We start from the raw sequence: 17,926 nt of genomic DNA on the forward strand, positions 1-17,926 counted from the left end.
GGAGCTTGCTGTTTCTGTAGGTACACATTTCCTGGGGACACCCGCACGTCTCGGTCACGCCCCCTCCATTGTGATTGGCTAAAGCGCAGCATCGTTCAAACTCAAAGCCCCGCCCTCCCCCCCTCTCTAGTTGTCTTTCACACAGGGCTGCCGACAGATTCTACAATGTAAATTGTAGAATCTCTCTTGATAGATTAACTTCTGACTACAACACCACGTTTCTTATTTTCAGGTGTTTTAACACCACAGAAAACGTACTTAAAGTCCATCTGCCAATATATCCCTTTAAATCCTACACACTGGACCTTTAAGTGTGACAGAGGAACTGATCTGGGTCAGTACCGGCCGTGACACCCCTTATAAATGTGCTTCAGTTACCTCCAACTCTCTGAAGATGCTAATAATGTGACTGTAACTGTGTGTGGCTGTTAGCGCTGGTCTGAGTAAATTGGACTGTTTCTGCAATGAGGCTCATTTGCATAGAAAGGGGCCAAGTTTGCACCAAATGTATGCATATTACCTAATTTAAATACATGCAAATAGCACAGGAGCACTGAGACACTATTTGCTTGGTGGTGCATTTTACCCTTTGTGGGCGCACTGAGAATTACGTGGTTTCTTTTGTCTTACTTGTGCAGGTTTGGCGGCCACAAAGTCGTGCAATCCTTTACGAATGCACTTGTTAATGTTCTGTACTGCACGTGGTGGCGATTAGGAGAGCTGTTTCTTCAAGCACCTCTGCACTGGCTTCAGTATTCACCCACTGAGGCTGGCGATCGGTCCCCTGGAGCCTGTCACACAAACTTCCTCTATAAAGATTTTGAATTCCTGACTTATAAAACCACACTTAAATGTAGTGTCTCGCCATGCAGACATGCTTTGTTGGAACTATTCACCTGTCTCACGCGGTGAGCCACTTGAGCGAGGCAAGACTGAAGAGTCAGAAGAATACAGTCTGACAGAGGCAAATATTTTCTTTCTCTCTCCGTCTGTCTCTTCCCATCAGTCCAGTCAATTGATGTGACATTGTGCACGATGACCCGCAACAAAGTGGATCAACAGAGGAGTCGAGTGGCAAATGGCGGAATTTCAACGAGCAACCTCTCCTTTCATCGGACTCGGAGCGAGTCAGTAAGCTGCATCGATCTGCCACAAACAAGCGAGATCCGTCTCAAAGTGAGGCGCGGCGAGCCTGCGCATATACACACAGGCAAAGCACACACACAAACAAAGCACCTGTCAGTATAACTTGCCCGCCCACACAAAGGACCCGCGCTGAGATAAAGACGTGTGCGTGTTCCAGGCGCGTTTATTTCTATCTGACGTGCACGGTTTCTGCAAAACTGTACTCGTCTTTCCCAACAAAGAAGGATAAAGATATGATTAGTTTATTCACTCACTGTCTTTGCCTTTGTCTCATACACACTCGTGCACACGCTCACACACAAGACGGGGTCAGATTACGGCAAAACAGTCCCAAGCAACCTGGCCTTATTCTGTATCATCTCTGGAAATGACCTTCCGTGTCATAGCAATTACTGCAGCCACTAGAGGGTTCATGTGTGTGTCTGCGTGTGTGTAATGATATAAGAAGGTCCTCTGACACCCCCCACTCTAGGTCACGCGGCCTGCGGAGACTCCGTGGAGGTCACCGGGATATGAGCTTCTAATGGGGAACATGGGACCAGAAGAAACAGAGAGAGCGGGATAAAGAGAGGGCACGAGATGAAGATGCAGAGCCAAAACATCTCAACGGAATAAGCATGCACAGCTGAGATTATACGGGACATATTGACGCAGTCAGGTATAAATCACTTCACTGGCTTTTTATTTTCATTTCATTACTTAAGCTGACACTTTAAACGGTAATTTACTCTGTGTGTTGAGTGAGTCTCATGACCCCTGCGCCTATAAAACTTGTTAAAATGCCATCGCGTGATTTCAGATTTGCATGAATGTCAATGAGGAAATTGCCAGTATCATTGTCTTTGTTCCCGAGCAGACTCCCAGAGGAATAGGTTTTATATAGCTTTTATTTTTTCATATTCATACTTGTGTAATGGTAAGTAAGTGTGACACAGAACTGGAACGTGTCCAATGAGATTAGACTCAGTGTCCTTGTTTATGTTAAAAATACTTTTTTTTGTGCGGTTTTTTTTATAGGTTGCTTGTGATTTATTACTTTTTGTAAAGATAAATGAAACTGTTTTAAAGAGTGTTTATTGTTTTAGCAGTCATACACACACCAGCCCAGTCGGGAGAAGAAAGTGTTGGCATATGCATCACATCAACGTTAATAAAGTGACGTATTATATGAGCTGACTTTGTCATCGAGGGGAGGAGGGGACGGTGGATGGCGTGTCACCTGAGTGAGACGACTGCCAAGCTGCAGACCACTGTTCCAGTTGTGTTTTAGCAAATCATGGCTGCTTTTTAGGCACCAAATGTGGGTGTTTTGAAGCAACCCCGTTGCTGTTTATCCAGCAGGGATGGTGCCACAAAAGCTTTTTGCGAGGTCGCTGTTTTTCCTGCCAGGATAGTGCCATGAAAAGCGGTTGTTTTTAACTGAGATAGGACTGCGTTGCCTGCCAATATAGGGACAAAAAAAGGGTTGGTTTTTTTACCGAGACATTGCTGCTTTTCATGGCACTATCTGGGCAGGAAAAGATGCAATGTCTTGGTAAAAAAACAACCTTTTTTCACTGCTTTACCTGCTGGGATAAACGCACAAAATTGGTTGTTTTTAATTGAGATATTGCTGCATTTCCTGGCACAATATTGGCAAAAAAAGTGGAATTTTTTGGCAAGACATGGCTGTTATTCCTGCTGGGATACTGCCAAAAAATGCAGTTGCCTTTAATTAAGACATCGCTGGATTCCCTGCCAGGATAAAGCATTTCCTGCAGATATCATGTCACAATATGCAGTGGTTTTTAACCGAAGCATCACTGCTTTATCTGCTGGGATAAGGGCACAGAAAGTGCTTGTTTTGAACAAAGATATTGCTGAATTTCTTGGCAAGATGGTGGCATGAAAAGTGGTATTTTTTACTGAGACATTTCTGCATCTCCTGCCGGGATACTGGCACAAGAAGCTGTTGTTTCACCAAGACATCAGCGCGTTTCCTGCTGGATTAGTACAAGAAAAGCAGTTGTTTTTTAAGGGGACATTGCTGTTTTTCCTGCCCGGATATTGCCATGAAAAGTGGTCGTTTCTAACAGAGACATCCCTAATTTATCTGCTGGAATAGTGGCACAAAAAACTGTTGCAAAACTGTTTTGCAGAGACATTGCTGCATTTTCCAGGCCAATAGTGCAAAAAAAAGCAGTTGTCTTTAACCAAGACATCACTGCATTCCCTGCCAGGATAGCGCAAGAAAATTAGTTGCTTTTAAGTGAAACATCGCCACTTTATCTGCTAAGATAAAGTGGCATGAAATGCAGTTGCCTTTAACCGAGACATCGCTACATTCCCTGCCAAGATAGTGGCACAAAAAGTGGCTGTTTTTAGCAGAGATGTCGCAGTTGTTTTTAACTGAGACATCACTGAATTTTCTGCCAGTATAGTGGCACAAAAACAGTTCTTTTCTTGCAGAGACATTGCCATATTTCCTGCGGTGATAGTGCCAAATAGTGCACTTGTCTTTAACCAAGACATCGCTGCATTCCCTGCCAAGATAGTGCCATGAAAAGTAGATGTTTTTAACAGAGACATTGCTGTATTTGGAGGGATTATGCCACAAAATGCAGTTGATTTTTACCGAGACATTGCTGCAGGTCCTGCAGGATATTGGCATGAAAAGTGGGGGTTTTTGGCGGGACATTGCTGCATTTCCTGCGGTGATGGTGCCAAAATATGGGGTTGTCTTTAACCAAGACATTGCTGCACTCCCTGCTGGGATAGTGCAAGAAAAGCAGTTGCTTTTTACCGCCACATCGTTGCTGTATCTGCTGGGATACGGGCACGAAAAATGCGTCAAGAAAAGCAGGGATTTTAAACCCAAACATGATCTTTTCCTCACCATAACCAAATGTATTTTGTACCTGGACTTAACCACGTTTAAAATTTCAACGTATCCACTATGTAATAATGTGCATAATGTGACGTATCTGTGGTTTGCAGAAACCTACAGTGCCAGCATTTTATCTGGTGTTTGGGTTGCAGACACATATGTTGAGTCATGGTGTGTGCAGTGGCTCTGTGACACACTGATCCCCATCAAATCTGTTGAGCCCATTTATAAAGGCAGACGAGACAGAGAAAGCAAACACAACCACCCACTTCCACCTTTTTCCCACTCTCTTTCTTTCTCTCTCTCACACACACACACACACACACACATTGGCCAAACCCTTTTAGGCAGCCACACTCTCTCTGTCACACTTCCTGTCCTACACCACCCTGCAAAAACTCCCACTACAACAGCAAATTCACACATCCTTCGTGGTGCAGCACACATGTTCACACGCGTGTACACACTACACACTCCCACATACACACAGGCAGAGGCCAGCAAAGCCGCAATAAAACCAACCCAAGCGTTTCTGTTGTGGATCCTAATCCACTTTTCCACTTAGCCAGCTAGTATATCTCTTCCTTACTCCCCCCCTTCGTTCCCTCTTTCTCTCCACATCTCCATCCCTCTCTTTCTGCTCTAGAAAACAATACGAGGAGGCTGATCTGCGTAAATGCTGACGCAGGTGGAAACAGTTTGGAGGTTCAGTGCTTTGTGCTTTTAAGACCCTCTCTTTCAGGGGAAGCCAAAAAACAGGCGCTTTTTTTTTTTTTTTTTTTTCTTGCCGCAGCAGTAAACCCTGAACCACAAACTGGCAGAGGAGGCCTTAGCGTCAACCTGCATGCACTTGAGATCGATAAGACTTCCCCTTTGGCATTGTCAGACTTATGGCGCAGTTTTACTGGCGGTCAAAAGGTCAGGTAAATATGGACTTTTTCAGGTGGACTTAGCTAACGTTGGATGCCGTGTACCATGTTTTCTTAGAAGTACAGATGGAGCTATTGTATGCGCCCACTTATCACCGCAGGTTGGTGAACTTTTGCTGCACTTTGCTCTAACCCGACCAGAAAAAATACTTGGGTAACTAGAGGTAGAAAAACACATCCAAGGTCTAAAGAGATGTTGTCTTGATGTTAGCGGGAGACAACACAGCAAACTGTGGCGCAAGTCATTGTCTCCAATATTTTCTGATTTATGGAGCAATAACAACGAATATAAAAAGTCCCTTCAGTAACATACCTTTGACTTGAGACTTTTGGACCTGGTTAAATCCAATTTTAAGATGCAGCTGTGGACATAAATGTAATTAAGTGCATATTTAACCTCTTCCATTCTGCGAGAATGCCGGCATCCTCACACTATTGTTTTCCAGAGGCTGTAGAAGACCTAAGACTTCCAGTGATCCATGCCAGGCTACTTTTTCCAAACGCGGGGTTAAATAATGCTCAAAGTTCAGCTAAATTCTTGCAGGAGAAAAACAATTGGTGAGGCCATTTTCACAGGAACCTCTTGACCTCTCACCTCAAGACATCTGAATGAAATGGTTTCTATGGATACCCATAAGTCTCCTCTTCTCCCATTCAGCTTTGGGCAAAAACCATATTTAAGAAGATACACTTTATTAATCCCCAAGAGGAAATACTTTTTACTACTTTTACTCTGTTGTCATAGTCCCACAAATTGCAAAAAAAAAAAAAAAAAAATCTAGAGTTTGAATTTTTTTTTTTTTTTAAACTGGGGGAAAAGGAAAAAGCTAGGGAAAAATTATTACCATGATAATTTTAAATAATGTTACATTTTTTGCACTGTTTTCTTGTTTGTTTATTTTTAAAACATTTTCTCAAGACTTTTCTTATTTTTAATTTTCTCTTTTTAATAAAAAAGTTTAGAAAATTATTTTTAAAAAATGGGGAAACTATTACTATAACATTTTAAAATGATGTTATTGTTATTATTGTTTGTCTTTTTAAAACAAAACTTTTTTAAAATTAATTTTCTGCATTGCATTTTGCATTTTTTGGGTAATTTCTTCTTTTTGGGGTCAAATCAATGGGAAATTTGGTAAGAAATGTCCCACAAATTGAAAAAAAATAAAATAAAAAATTGAAAATTATTTTTAAAAATGGGGAAAAACTAGTATTATTACATTTTAAAATTATGTTATAGAGTTATTATAAAAAATTTTTTTGCATTATTTCCTTGTTTGTTTGTTTGTTTTAAACAAAACTTTAATTTTAATTTTAATTTTCTCTTTTTACTAATTTCTTGCAAATATTTTGGGTATTTTCTTCTTTTGATGCTCACTGCCTTCTTCCCATGTTGTTTAAAGAAATCAAGCCAATTTGCTCAGGCGTCAAAGCCTGGCAGTCGGCGGTGCCCAGGAGGTGAACTGGCACCTCTCTGCTACCAGTCTATGCTCCATATTTGGTCCGGACAGCGACTTGAACCACTGACCCTCTGGTTTCCAACCTAAGTCCATAAACACCCCACAGTACAAATGTGTTACATTTTGCCTATTGTATTTGACTACTTGTACATACAGAGTCCCTGAACAGTCTTAGAATTGCAAATATTTGGGTCTGACTGTAAAGCTGAGACTCTTGTAGATTCAATGAGCCCAATTTTATCCATGATGTTTGTCCCCATAGTAACCATTTCATTATAGTGAGCACATTTTTAAAAACCTCACTGTATAAAATGGCCTCTAGTGACCCAAAGGATAATCACAGCCTCGTGAAACTGTACAACTTCAAACTAGTGATCTTGAGCAATTTTTACAGATATATCCAAATGTCAACTTGTTTTTTTATTTCGAATCACAGCTTGGATTTTTCTATTGCGTTCCTCAAGGTCTTAATGTCTTTATCTGGTATTTTGGAGGCATTTTTAGCCATTTCTATTAACTCTCAAGTATGGTATCAACTCAAAAATCTCTGCAGCAATGTATGACACACAACTGAGCAAAGGAATGGCTGTCATATACCTCCATCATAATGTTCCCAGGCCCTTTACACTCTAAACTTTCAAGGTTTGAATAGGCGCCTAACCAAAAACACAATGTTAATGACAGATTCAGGACTAGAAAAACCTGACCTGCTATCTCCGCCTAAAGATCTTCTACTAACACAGCTAGGAACAATGAATATTTTGATATAAACCTTCAGAACACAACCCAGTATACTTCTCCAAAAGGGCTCCATAACTGCAGATATTCTGACATCTCCAGTCAGGTAAACTCACTAAATTATGTGCACACATTGAACAGATGCGATGTATTCTTGATATGAGATGCAGTGCAACTTGCAGGTAGACACTGCAGCACTCAGGAATAAAAAAGAACTCCTGCCACAAGTCTACAGACGGATGTAGTCAGCGTGCACTTCTACACACAGCCAATGAAACTCTAACACCAACTTTAATGTTGAGGATTACTTGACAAAGCAGTGAGGGAGTCGGCACGTTGCAGATCGACTGTACTCGCACCGCATCTGTTGTGCTTGTTTACAGAGTAAAGCAGACGAGACCCTCACAGGCGTATACAATATACTGTTGTAGTAAACAAGTTTGGCATATGGTTGGAGAACTGCTGATAGTGGGTGTAGAATCAGAGGCAAAGAATTTTCACCTTCCTCGGCAACTACTGGTGAAAAAGTTTTATTCAATGGACAGTAAAAGAAGACAGAAACACCTCCTAAATTTAAATGTTGGAATTAGGGATCTCCGTTTGGGTTAATTTTGCTTCCAATAGCCCGACACCCAATAACTGTTTATTTTCCGTTAGCTTTGCTGACACACAGCTGGTTAGTCGCTTAAAATAGTGCCCACTGCCCACCATACAGCTAGCACTGTACACGATCACCGATGGTAACGCCGTCTTGCTAGCGGGATTCTTTGCTGCTAAAACATGGCGGCCACCCTCCAGTCTCCTCCCCAGTAAAGATGTGGCTTCATTTGAGCCACAAAACTCCTTTAGCATTGTTTGTTGTGTTAGCACCACTAGCCACGCTGGCTGCTAATGGCTAGAAGGTAACTGTGCTAACAGAGCTAACAGTGTAAACAAGGTTAACAATGCTACAGGGGTTTTGAGACTTGAGATAAAGCTGCTGACTCAGCAGGGCTACCAAAGGAAGAACGGACGGAGGCCACAATGTTTCTGCAGCGATACTGTTACTAGCCGTAGGGCCTATTTATACGGTTCCGTATATTTCTGAAAGCGGGTATTTATCTTTGCGTTTGCACCTGTCATTTACACGTAACCGGCTTTTTCTTGACGAAAACGGAGATTTTCAAAAACGGCTTCCAAAGTGAAAGTTTTTAAAAATTATCCATTTCTATGGAGACGTGTAAACAGGATAGACGGAGATTTTGGAAAACGATGACGTTGCAACCCAGTTTGCGCATGCCCATTAGGCGCCTGAGAACCACAACAACAATGGCGGATATATGTTTACGTTTTGTTAGCACTTTTGGGACTACTTACGAGCTTACACATGAACTTAGCACTGCTGCATCAACATCACCGCGACATCACCGCACAAAGACATCTGCTGTGCCCGATATTAGTAAGTGCATAGAAGCTAACTATGCTACATAAGGTTAAAATGTAGTTTATCATTGTTTTTATCACTGGTGCCAAGAGGAAAACAAATCACTGTGCATGCGCATAACGCTCTTCTATGGTGTTTGACATATGGCGTATCGCCACCTACTGGCCTGGCATGCTAACTGCAGCAAAAAGCTGCCGTTTTTGTGTTTTCGTGTAAACAGGGATATCGTTTTCACAACTGATCGTGTAAACCCGGAATTTTTTTATACAGGATACATAAAAATCCATTTTTATTTGTATCGGTATCCGTGTAAACAAGGCCGTAACTGCCGAATGAGCTGTGTTGCTAGCTAGCTCCTACCAGACCCAAGTGGTGCACAGTGCAGTACACTAGGTAGCTAAACTAAATTAGCTAAATTAACCTGTGGACCGACATGTGTAACCAGTCAAGAATATATCTGGCGGTTAACGGATTAACAGTTAACCACTGACACACAAAGTAGGATGTTAGCATATCACTGCCTCAATATCTGAAAGCAAACTTTCTATAACATCCATTTTGAGTCTATTGATTTGACGTGTCTTTTAAGATGTTACCTGGTTGAGCTGCTCCAGGTTGTTGAAGCCCTCCAGGACCCTGCCGTACTTCCTCTCCCTGTACTTCCTGCGGATGAAAGTGGCGCGCTGCTCCGCCGATGCCCCGCTGAAGAGTTCCTCCTCTAAGGGAAGGTTAGCAGCCCAGAAACTGTTAGCGTTCTTGTTCCCCACCTCCAGGAAGAGCTGAGGTGTTAAAGGTCATGGAGAGGGGACAAAGACGGGAGAGAATCATTTATAGACCTTTATCAACATCTGCCCTGAAACAGGATCAAGTTTGTCCTCACAATAACACCGGTTGAATGTTTGTCAGGTTTCACTTGTTAGTATTTATCTTTAGTTTAAAAGCTCTTTGAAAGTAAGTGAAAAACAATAATTAAAGGAATACTTCATGCCCCAAAGTGACCATTTGTATATAAATTTTCCATCCCATGTTATGTTAAATTTGCTTTTCTAGCATATCTCTACAGTGATGCTAACCAACCAGTTGAAACCGAAGGGTGGGCGGTGGGCACTAAAATTCCACCACCTCTAAATGGATAGCGCTTTGAAATGCAGTGCTAAAGCTCACTGATTCAACAGTGTCAAACTTAAAGCAAAGGCATCTTGTATATCACATCATTTTTTGTTCTGTTCTGTTTTGTTTTTGCTTTCTTAAATTGGTATGGCTATCACAAGTAAAATTAACCGAAGCTGACATTCTTAATCAAAACATCTGTTGACAAACTCTCACACAGCTTCTGCAATTTAATCAGAATCTCATTTATCCAGTTGTATGCTCAGTTCTTCAACTGCATTTCACTAAACATTTATATTTAAAACACTGCTGCATAAACTGCATCACGCACAAGCAAGTGGTAGGCGTGGGCGATATGGCCCTAAAATAATATCATGATATTTCAGGGTATTATTGCGATAACGATATTCTTGACGATATGACAAATTAGTTCTTTAGTTTGTGAACAACAACAGTAACTCAGATTCTGTATACAATATTAATAGTTCAACTAAATAAAATCTGCCACAAATTACACATTTAAACAGCTCAGCTCCGACAGTATGCCGTCATATGTCAACAAGTTGAAATATCGCGAGTATTACGATATGAATTTTTCATATGATATTAAAAAATATACCAGTATTAGCGTGAACAAGATGATATGACACACCCCTAGCGAGTAGCACGTCCTTGAACTCTGCTCGTGCATTCCATTGAAGTCCCGCCTCTCAGCTCGTTCATTGGCCAGGAAGCGACCGGCGTGAGTAAGTGACAGCAGGACATCGGACAATGAGCAAGCTGGGAGGTACCAGTCTAATTTAAATGCACTGAATTGCCCAGGCAGATGTATCAAAAGGGAGGTTTTGATCTAGTTTTGCCGTTTTTGAATGTGGTCCCCATTGACTTCAATTTATCAAGAATTTTCTGTTCTTTAATTCTTCGTTCACTGATGAGGAACGTGAGAAAGGCAATGTTTTCTTCTCGAAATCATGGTGAAGACAGTGCGAGTAACTGATATACATAAGATAATTTCTGGAGTGGTGTGTCCTTTTAATTTCGAGACACTGACTGCCATGAATCCAATGGAACAAGTGGTAGAACAGAAGTCATGTTAGATCACTTTGTATCAGGTGAGACTTTATGCTATTCTCACTCATGACGAAAACAGTACGTACCTCCACTAGCTCATTGCTCCAGATGCTGCTGTCCAACTTCAAGCTCCGCACCTTGGATATATTTGGGCCGAGGGAGCGGTGCTGCCCTGAAACACAGGAAGACACAGACATTAGCACGAGTTCATAGACACACAGATACCATCAGAAATTCATACAACCTCTTCTCAGTTAGATATATTAAAAAATGCATGGCTGTGGGGCTGCGCTTTTAGCTCCTGAAGCCACATGGAAAAAACAAAAATTAACATGTACATATATGCACAGAAATCTTCACAGTGTGCGCCCAAACACGCGCCACATGCCAGTGATGGAATAAACAATAAACAGGCAGTTACAAGACGGAGAAACAGAGCATGACTGGAAGCTCATTCTCTCACTCACAACAGACATATTTAGTCCCCTCAGCTCGCCTAATTGGAAATGAAAGCACAGAACGAGGGCCATTAATTGCTAATGAATCATGAGTAATTCATTGTGTTTGTGGGTCGGCCTGTTTATTTGGGTGAACGAGAGGCTTCTAGGGTTGCTTATGGCCAAAGACAGAGCATGCATGCATAATACATTAGGCAGAAACACGCTGTATGTGTGAAAGTGAATTATTGTCCTGTGTGTGAAGTTTTAATTTTAGATTTAGATTTGGCATGATCTCATTACTGTCGTCTCTGCTCAAGTAGAGCAGCTGTGAGTGGAAATTTGGGGCCATGAGAGGAGAAAAGGCCGTCTTGACACAGATCTGGAGAGCACAGACTCCAGAAATCACTTCATTATTTGTCATTTAAGACATTAAATAGAGAAAGTAAATCATTTTGTGATTACTTACACTACCTACTTTAGGAATACTGGTTTTATTATGTTCATATTACTGAGCAGAACAAACCATATTACTAACTGACTGGTCTAATTGCTACCAGATTAGATTTCCAATGTGGTGTGGCAGGCCATATCCCATTATGGTCAGGCTTGATGTGACAAAATGGTGAATACATTAAGGACAAAAAATAGCCCCAGTTATCCTGCCACAACAGCTCTGAACCAATATTCTTTATCACCTGTAGTGTTTTTCTGATAGACTACTGCAATTGTTTGTTTTTCGACCTGATCACCACAAAAAATGTTCGCATTGCACATTTCTGCAAACCACGGATACATTACATTTGCACATTTTAATGTAGCGATTGCAATGAAACGCTGTAGTTAACATGTGGTCAAGGTTATGTACAAAAAGACATAGTTATGGTCAGAAGAAGATCATGTTCTGGCTTAAAATAAAACTGTGTGGGGTATATTCTCGGTGAAAAACAACTGCTTTTTGTGCAAATATCCCGGGCAGGAAAGTAGTGATATCTCTGCAAAAGAATAGCCGCTTTGTATGGCACTATATCTGCCAGAAAATCAGGGATGTCTCAGTAAAAAAGCGCAGGAAAAACACTAACGGGTCCCAAAAAACACTCACGAAACACCCAGCTGCTGGAAGCACACCAGTGACTTGTGAAATCAGAACCATTTTTTTTGTCCCAGGTCCCTTAAAAACCCACGTTTTGGGGGTGAAAAGCAACTGAAAAAAAAACATCATGGTTCCCTAAAAAATTTGTATGTTTGAGGGATAAGAAGGCGCTAAAAATCCACTGGGAAAACAACCATGAAATGCAAAGAAACACTGACGTTTAGTTGCTGTAAAACTGCTGTAAAAAACAGCAACAGGGGCAAAAAAACCACCTAGTGTTTGGGGCTAAAAAGCCACAGGAAAAATAGTCAAGAATTCCCAAAAACAGACATGTTTGCTGCCTCAAAAGCTGCTGGGAAAAGAGCTACAGGTTGCAAAAAACCACCCACACCCTAGATACTTCCATCATCAGCTCAGGAAGAAATTCTTTTTTACCACTTACTCAAAATGGGTAAGTTGCTAGATTTACTGGCCTGACGTAGCATTTTACTTGCCGTGGACAATCTTTAATGTTGAGTCCCGCAGTCTGTTTAATGACTTAAACTGTGGCATCATTGGGCACTAGCACTATGTACAGTTCTGTGTAGTCTCTATAACTACAGGAAGTTACACCATGTGGTTGTATAATTTCTTTGAGTGAAAGCATGTTTATGAAAAAAAGGAGGGGACCAAGTAATGAACCCTGAGGAACACCATGTAGGATTTGATGGGCATTTGAAACAACAGCTGTCTCCCTGTTGATTAAATAGGTATGGGACCAGTTGAGGGCCTTTCCAAAAATACTAACTACATGTTTCAAGGTATTTATCAGAACTGCACTTTAATTATCTAACCAAACTCTTCCCATCATAAGATTTAAGACTTTCCCACAGAACGAACGGCTGGCATTTGACATAAAGTGGATTAGATTAGAATAGCTGACTGCAACTTGAAACAAAATTGGGGGTTATTAGAAGATGTTTGTTGCCTGAGTCCAGACCTTTGAATTTGCCCACTTCACCAAGTTCAAGTTGACTGATTCGTCTGGCATTGTGACATGAAACAGCTGTTTCTCAATTAAACTAAAAAACAACCACTGAACTGAATACACTGAATTTCTAGCACAGAGCTGTACTGTGAAGTGATGTTTCCTGCTGTAGAGTGAGTGACTAATGGGCAGCTACTTGAGGAAGACCGCAAACTAGCTCGACAACATGGCCAAACACAAGTATGACGCTAAATAATATTAAACTGTGTGGACCCTGATAACTAAGGAGAAATCTGGAGCCTGTGGCTGGACTAGCTAGAGCCACTGGTCTAGAATCTGCGTCACTCATGGAAATTGGTTATAAAAGATGGAAAGTGAGTGTGACGGGTTGACAATTTCGTCTGATATAGGGCAAAAAGAGGTTTGTTTACAACTCACAAACAACAATAATATAATGCTCATGTCCATATTAGACTGTTCTCAGCGATGCTGTGAATGTCTCAGCTGAGCCCTGTGACTATAAATAAACGATATTTCCTACTTCCCCAAGCTTATTTTATATATTCTGTGGGGAAAGTTCACATTAAAGTGGATGCATTAGTGTGCTCAGACTTGAATTTAAATCTTGCTTGTCACATCCTAAAAGTCACACTGAAAAGAGAGGAATGATTACAGTCTTTGAGGCTTCATGAGTCCAGCTTGACAAATAAAGGCCAGAGAGTAGGACACAGTCACTTCTGCCTGTGAAGCAGTGAAAATATTTCACTCGGGGCGCCTGCTGCAATGCTACGGCCACGCTCCATCCGCTGAGCCATACAGCACCACAGGACCATTTTCACTTGTGTAAGGGTAATGAAGCTGAAAAAAGTGTGCATGCGCATATTCCACCGGGTGCACAGTGAGATCCTCACATATAAATAGCCTGTTGTAAATGTCTTCATCTTTCTGATGGAACCAAAATAACACACAAAAGGGCATTCCAATCACAGCGGCTTTCACACAAAAAAAAAAAAATTGCCCAACACGCTTAAGGATTTCGCCCCCAATTAAAAACTTTCCCGGCGACAGTTCACGGAGCACTTTTTCAACCCCCTGTACTTGTGTGGCATTTTCCCCTCACTCAGTGACGAGTCAGAGGGAAACAAAGCAAAGCAGTGAGCGCTGCATTTGTGCATTGCCATGGCAACTGTTGCCAGCAGACGAGACGACAAGTTGCATCCTAGTTTAGAGGAGTTTGTTGCAATTACATGTGTGGAGAGGGGCCTCCCAGTCTTTGGAGTGTTGTCATCTCCTCTGGTTGGTCTGGTTATTGGGAGAAAGGGCAAAGAGACTGAGCAGAAATAGCTCCAGTTATTGGGGAGGTAAAGTTACTGAGGAAGGTGGGTTTGACCAGTTTATGGGTTGGGAAAAGGACTAACCACTGAAGAGAGATACCAACACAAACGGGGGGGGCAATGAGACAATGATTAAAGCTACACTACTCAATATTTCTACAATAACAATGGATCAAATGACTATGTGTGTATGTGTAAATAAAATTGAATTGAAACTGAAATTCAATAATTATCCTGTAAATTTTAGTTTTTCTGAATAAATGAGATTATTTTCTCAAAATTAAGGGAAAATTCTTGAAAAAAAATCTGCTTGACATTCGGGGAAAAAAAGATTATATTCTTGGATTTAGCAGAAAAGTTTTCATGAAAAAAAAAATGTTCCTTGTTTTTCAGGCATGAAGAAATTATTTTCTTAAAATTATGAGAAAAAACAATCTACTTCTTAATTTGAACTAACCTGTTAATTATCCTGCAAATTTAAATTTTCTGAATAAATGAGATTATTTTCTCAAAATTAAGGAAAAATTCTTAAAAAAAAAGAATTTGCTTGACATTCGGGTGAAAAAATGATTAAATACTTTTAAGAAAGTTTTAATGAAAAAAGTGTTCCTTATTTTTGGGACTAGAGATTATTATTCTCAAAATTACGAGAAAAAAATTCTGCTCTTGTTTTTCTGAATTAACCAGAAAATTATCCCGTAAAATTTAGTTTTTTTGAATGAATGAGATTATATCTCAAAATTAGGGGAAGTTTTCCTGAAAAAAAAATCTGCTTGACTTGCAGGGAAAATAAAGATTATATTCTTGGAATTATATGAAAAGTTTTCATGAAAAAAAATGTTCCTTGTTTTTCGGGACTAAAGAGATTATTATCTCAAAATTACAAGTAAAAAAATTACGCTAGATAATTATCTGGTAAATTTTAGTTTTTTTTAATGAATGTGATTAGTATCTTGAAATTATGGGGAAAAGTTTTAATTAAAAATTTCTGCTTGTATTTTTTTTAAAAATACAAATTATCAGAAGTTTCTTGATTAACTAAATGTTTCTTGTTTTTTTGGACGAAAGAGATCATCATCTACAAAATCACGATTAAAAAAAAAATTCTGCTCTTATTTATCTGAATTAACCAAATAATTATCCCTTAAATTTTAGTTTTTAACAAAAGTTTCATAAAAAAAACAAAGAGATTATTATCTCAAAATCATGAGAAAAGTGTTCAAGGAAGACATTTTTTCTTTTGCTGAAAGACCAAAGTTATTATCTTTTTAATTCACAAAAACAAGCTGAATTTTTTGCCCATTAAAACTTCCCATAATGCTGATAATAATCTTGTTAGTGAAAAACCAGCTTGATTTTTTTTTTCTTAAGTGAATGCATTACGCTTCTGTCCCCTTGTGGCAGCTTCCAGCATGAAATCTTTCTATTTGCTTTCTCGGTTTCTAAAAGAAAGGAAAGAGAAAACTGGAACTGAGGAATGTGTGTCTCTTAAGTAATTTAAAAAAACACACATGGTTAAACTGCAGACGCTACAAATTGTTTTTTAAACAACAATTTCACCCAGCGTTTTGTGTGATTGTGTTTCTGATCATCTGTCTCTTAATATCCACAATAAACCCTGATTTTCTCTGTTCATAAAACAGAAAATAAAGTCAAGTCAAGGCAAACAAAGACAAAATATCACAGTGTCTGAAGCGGCTCTGTATCAGAGAGTGAAACTGCAGACTATTAAAATTCATTCTGTCTTGCCATAAAAAAAGAGGAAAGCCAATCTGGGATCATTTTTACCATTAGCCTTCTCATTACTTCTTTCCTCTTTCTCTTGTTCAGCATTTCTCTTTATTGTCCATGACATGGGAGCGCTAATTAAAAGCATGAGCAGTCATTGGTATTCCAAATGGACCACCGCCTAATTTAAGGCGAGCACAGTGTGAGGACAGCTTCTTCGTTGCAGATATTCACCCTCTCTCGCCCAGCGTGTCGACAAAATGTAATATTAAACACCCCTGCAAATGAAATCATTTAGGGCTGTTTGAAAAGGGATGTTGGATATCTGATGCGTACCAATTACACGGGCTTTGCAGAGGTGAGGTGAAGAATCGCATTAAAACTTATGACTCTGGGAGAAATCTCACGCCTGGAGAAGATCTGGAGGGGGAAGACGGAAGAGTGTAGGAGCGTGGAGAAACTGCACACCGGCCAGATATCCCTCTACATCAGCCATGGCTGCTGCTTCGCTCTAATCATGTTTAGCGGGTCAAGAGGCAGTTTGGGATCCCTCAAGTTCTCGCCCGTGGCTTAATCTTTGTTGTCATTTCATCTGAGCCATCCAGCATTGCCAAATAGATTAGAGAGTCCAGAGGCCAGACGCCAACTCCCATAAGTGGCTTATCACCTGAGAACTTATTCCAGAAGAGCCTCTGGGCCTGAGCACACACACACACACACACACTCTCGCACAGGCACAAACAAACTGCAGACCACATGTACAAATTAAGAACTGAGTATTAACATACTTAAGCATGCTTTGGAGACTTGTTCATAACTTTTTATGATCAGCATGGTCTCTTTATTATTCTTAATTATACCCGAGCAATTTACCTGTAAAAATGACGTGATTAGTTGAGGGTGAAACAGAATAGACACATTATTCAGCTGGTAAATCTACAGTACAATAATTCTAGGGGTGTAACTGTACACAGAAGTCACGAGTTGGTATTTTTGCGTTACAATGTGCCTCATGTTTCTGTGCTCTAAGCAGCTGGTGTTCAACTCAGAGCAAAAATGTGCCCCACATTATGTCTTTTCCCCATCGTCCAATCTGATGATTTGAGAGGCGGGCCTTCTGTGGTGGTCACAACAAGTTCACAGTTGGTAAACAATGGAGGAAAACTGGTGGTAGTGGTTGCTGGATACCCAGAGCTACTCACCTTATTTTTCACGGAAACACGGAGGCAAAACAGAACACAGCCAGCTTCCGTTTTTTTGTGTGACACTTCCGGTCCAGCACTCTTACCACTGTAAATGGGAATCGCCTTGTTGTTTACCTTGCTGAGTTTAGCTATATATATGTATATATCACATTTTTCACGCCACTATATCACCGTTTAGACTAATCTGATGTTTGTAAAGTCTTTAAACACAATGACTGAACAAACGTTACTATTTCTGTGTGCACGTTTTGTAATTAATAACATGGTTATCGTAGATTAGCTGGGCTAACCGTTAGCCGTTAGCGGTGTCTGTAATAACTCAATAACTCAATAAACGGTCCGTGAAAAAAATATTTTCTCCAGCGGATGTCTTAGTTACAACATGATTGAGCTAACTGGAGTAGTTTCATGTCGTATCC

At 40.3% G+C, this 17,926-nt stretch overlaps 1 protein-coding gene across 2 annotated transcripts in view; it reads right to left on the reverse strand.

Moving 5' to 3' along the window:
- The window catches only part of arap2 (ArfGAP with RhoGAP domain, ankyrin repeat and PH domain 2), a 227,178-nt gene that overhangs the window by 104,829 nt on the left and 104,423 nt on the right, over positions 1-17,926 (reverse strand). For both annotated transcript variants that reach the window (XM_050067659.1, XM_050067658.1), the window contains exons 13-14: positions 10,830-10,915; positions 9,159-9,341 (exon numbers count right to left, since the gene is read on the reverse strand). In XM_050067659.1, the coding sequence (XP_049923616.1) occupies positions 9,159-9,341; positions 10,830-10,915 (269 nt within the window). The remainder of the gene's footprint in view (positions 1-9,158; positions 9,342-10,829; positions 10,916-17,926) is intronic.

Source organism: Epinephelus moara, chromosome 17, assembly GCF_006386435.1.
Source record: "Epinephelus moara isolate mb chromosome 17, YSFRI_EMoa_1.0, whole genome shotgun sequence".
NCBI classification, from domain to species: Eukaryota; Metazoa; Chordata; class Actinopteri; order Perciformes; family Serranidae; genus Epinephelus; species Epinephelus moara.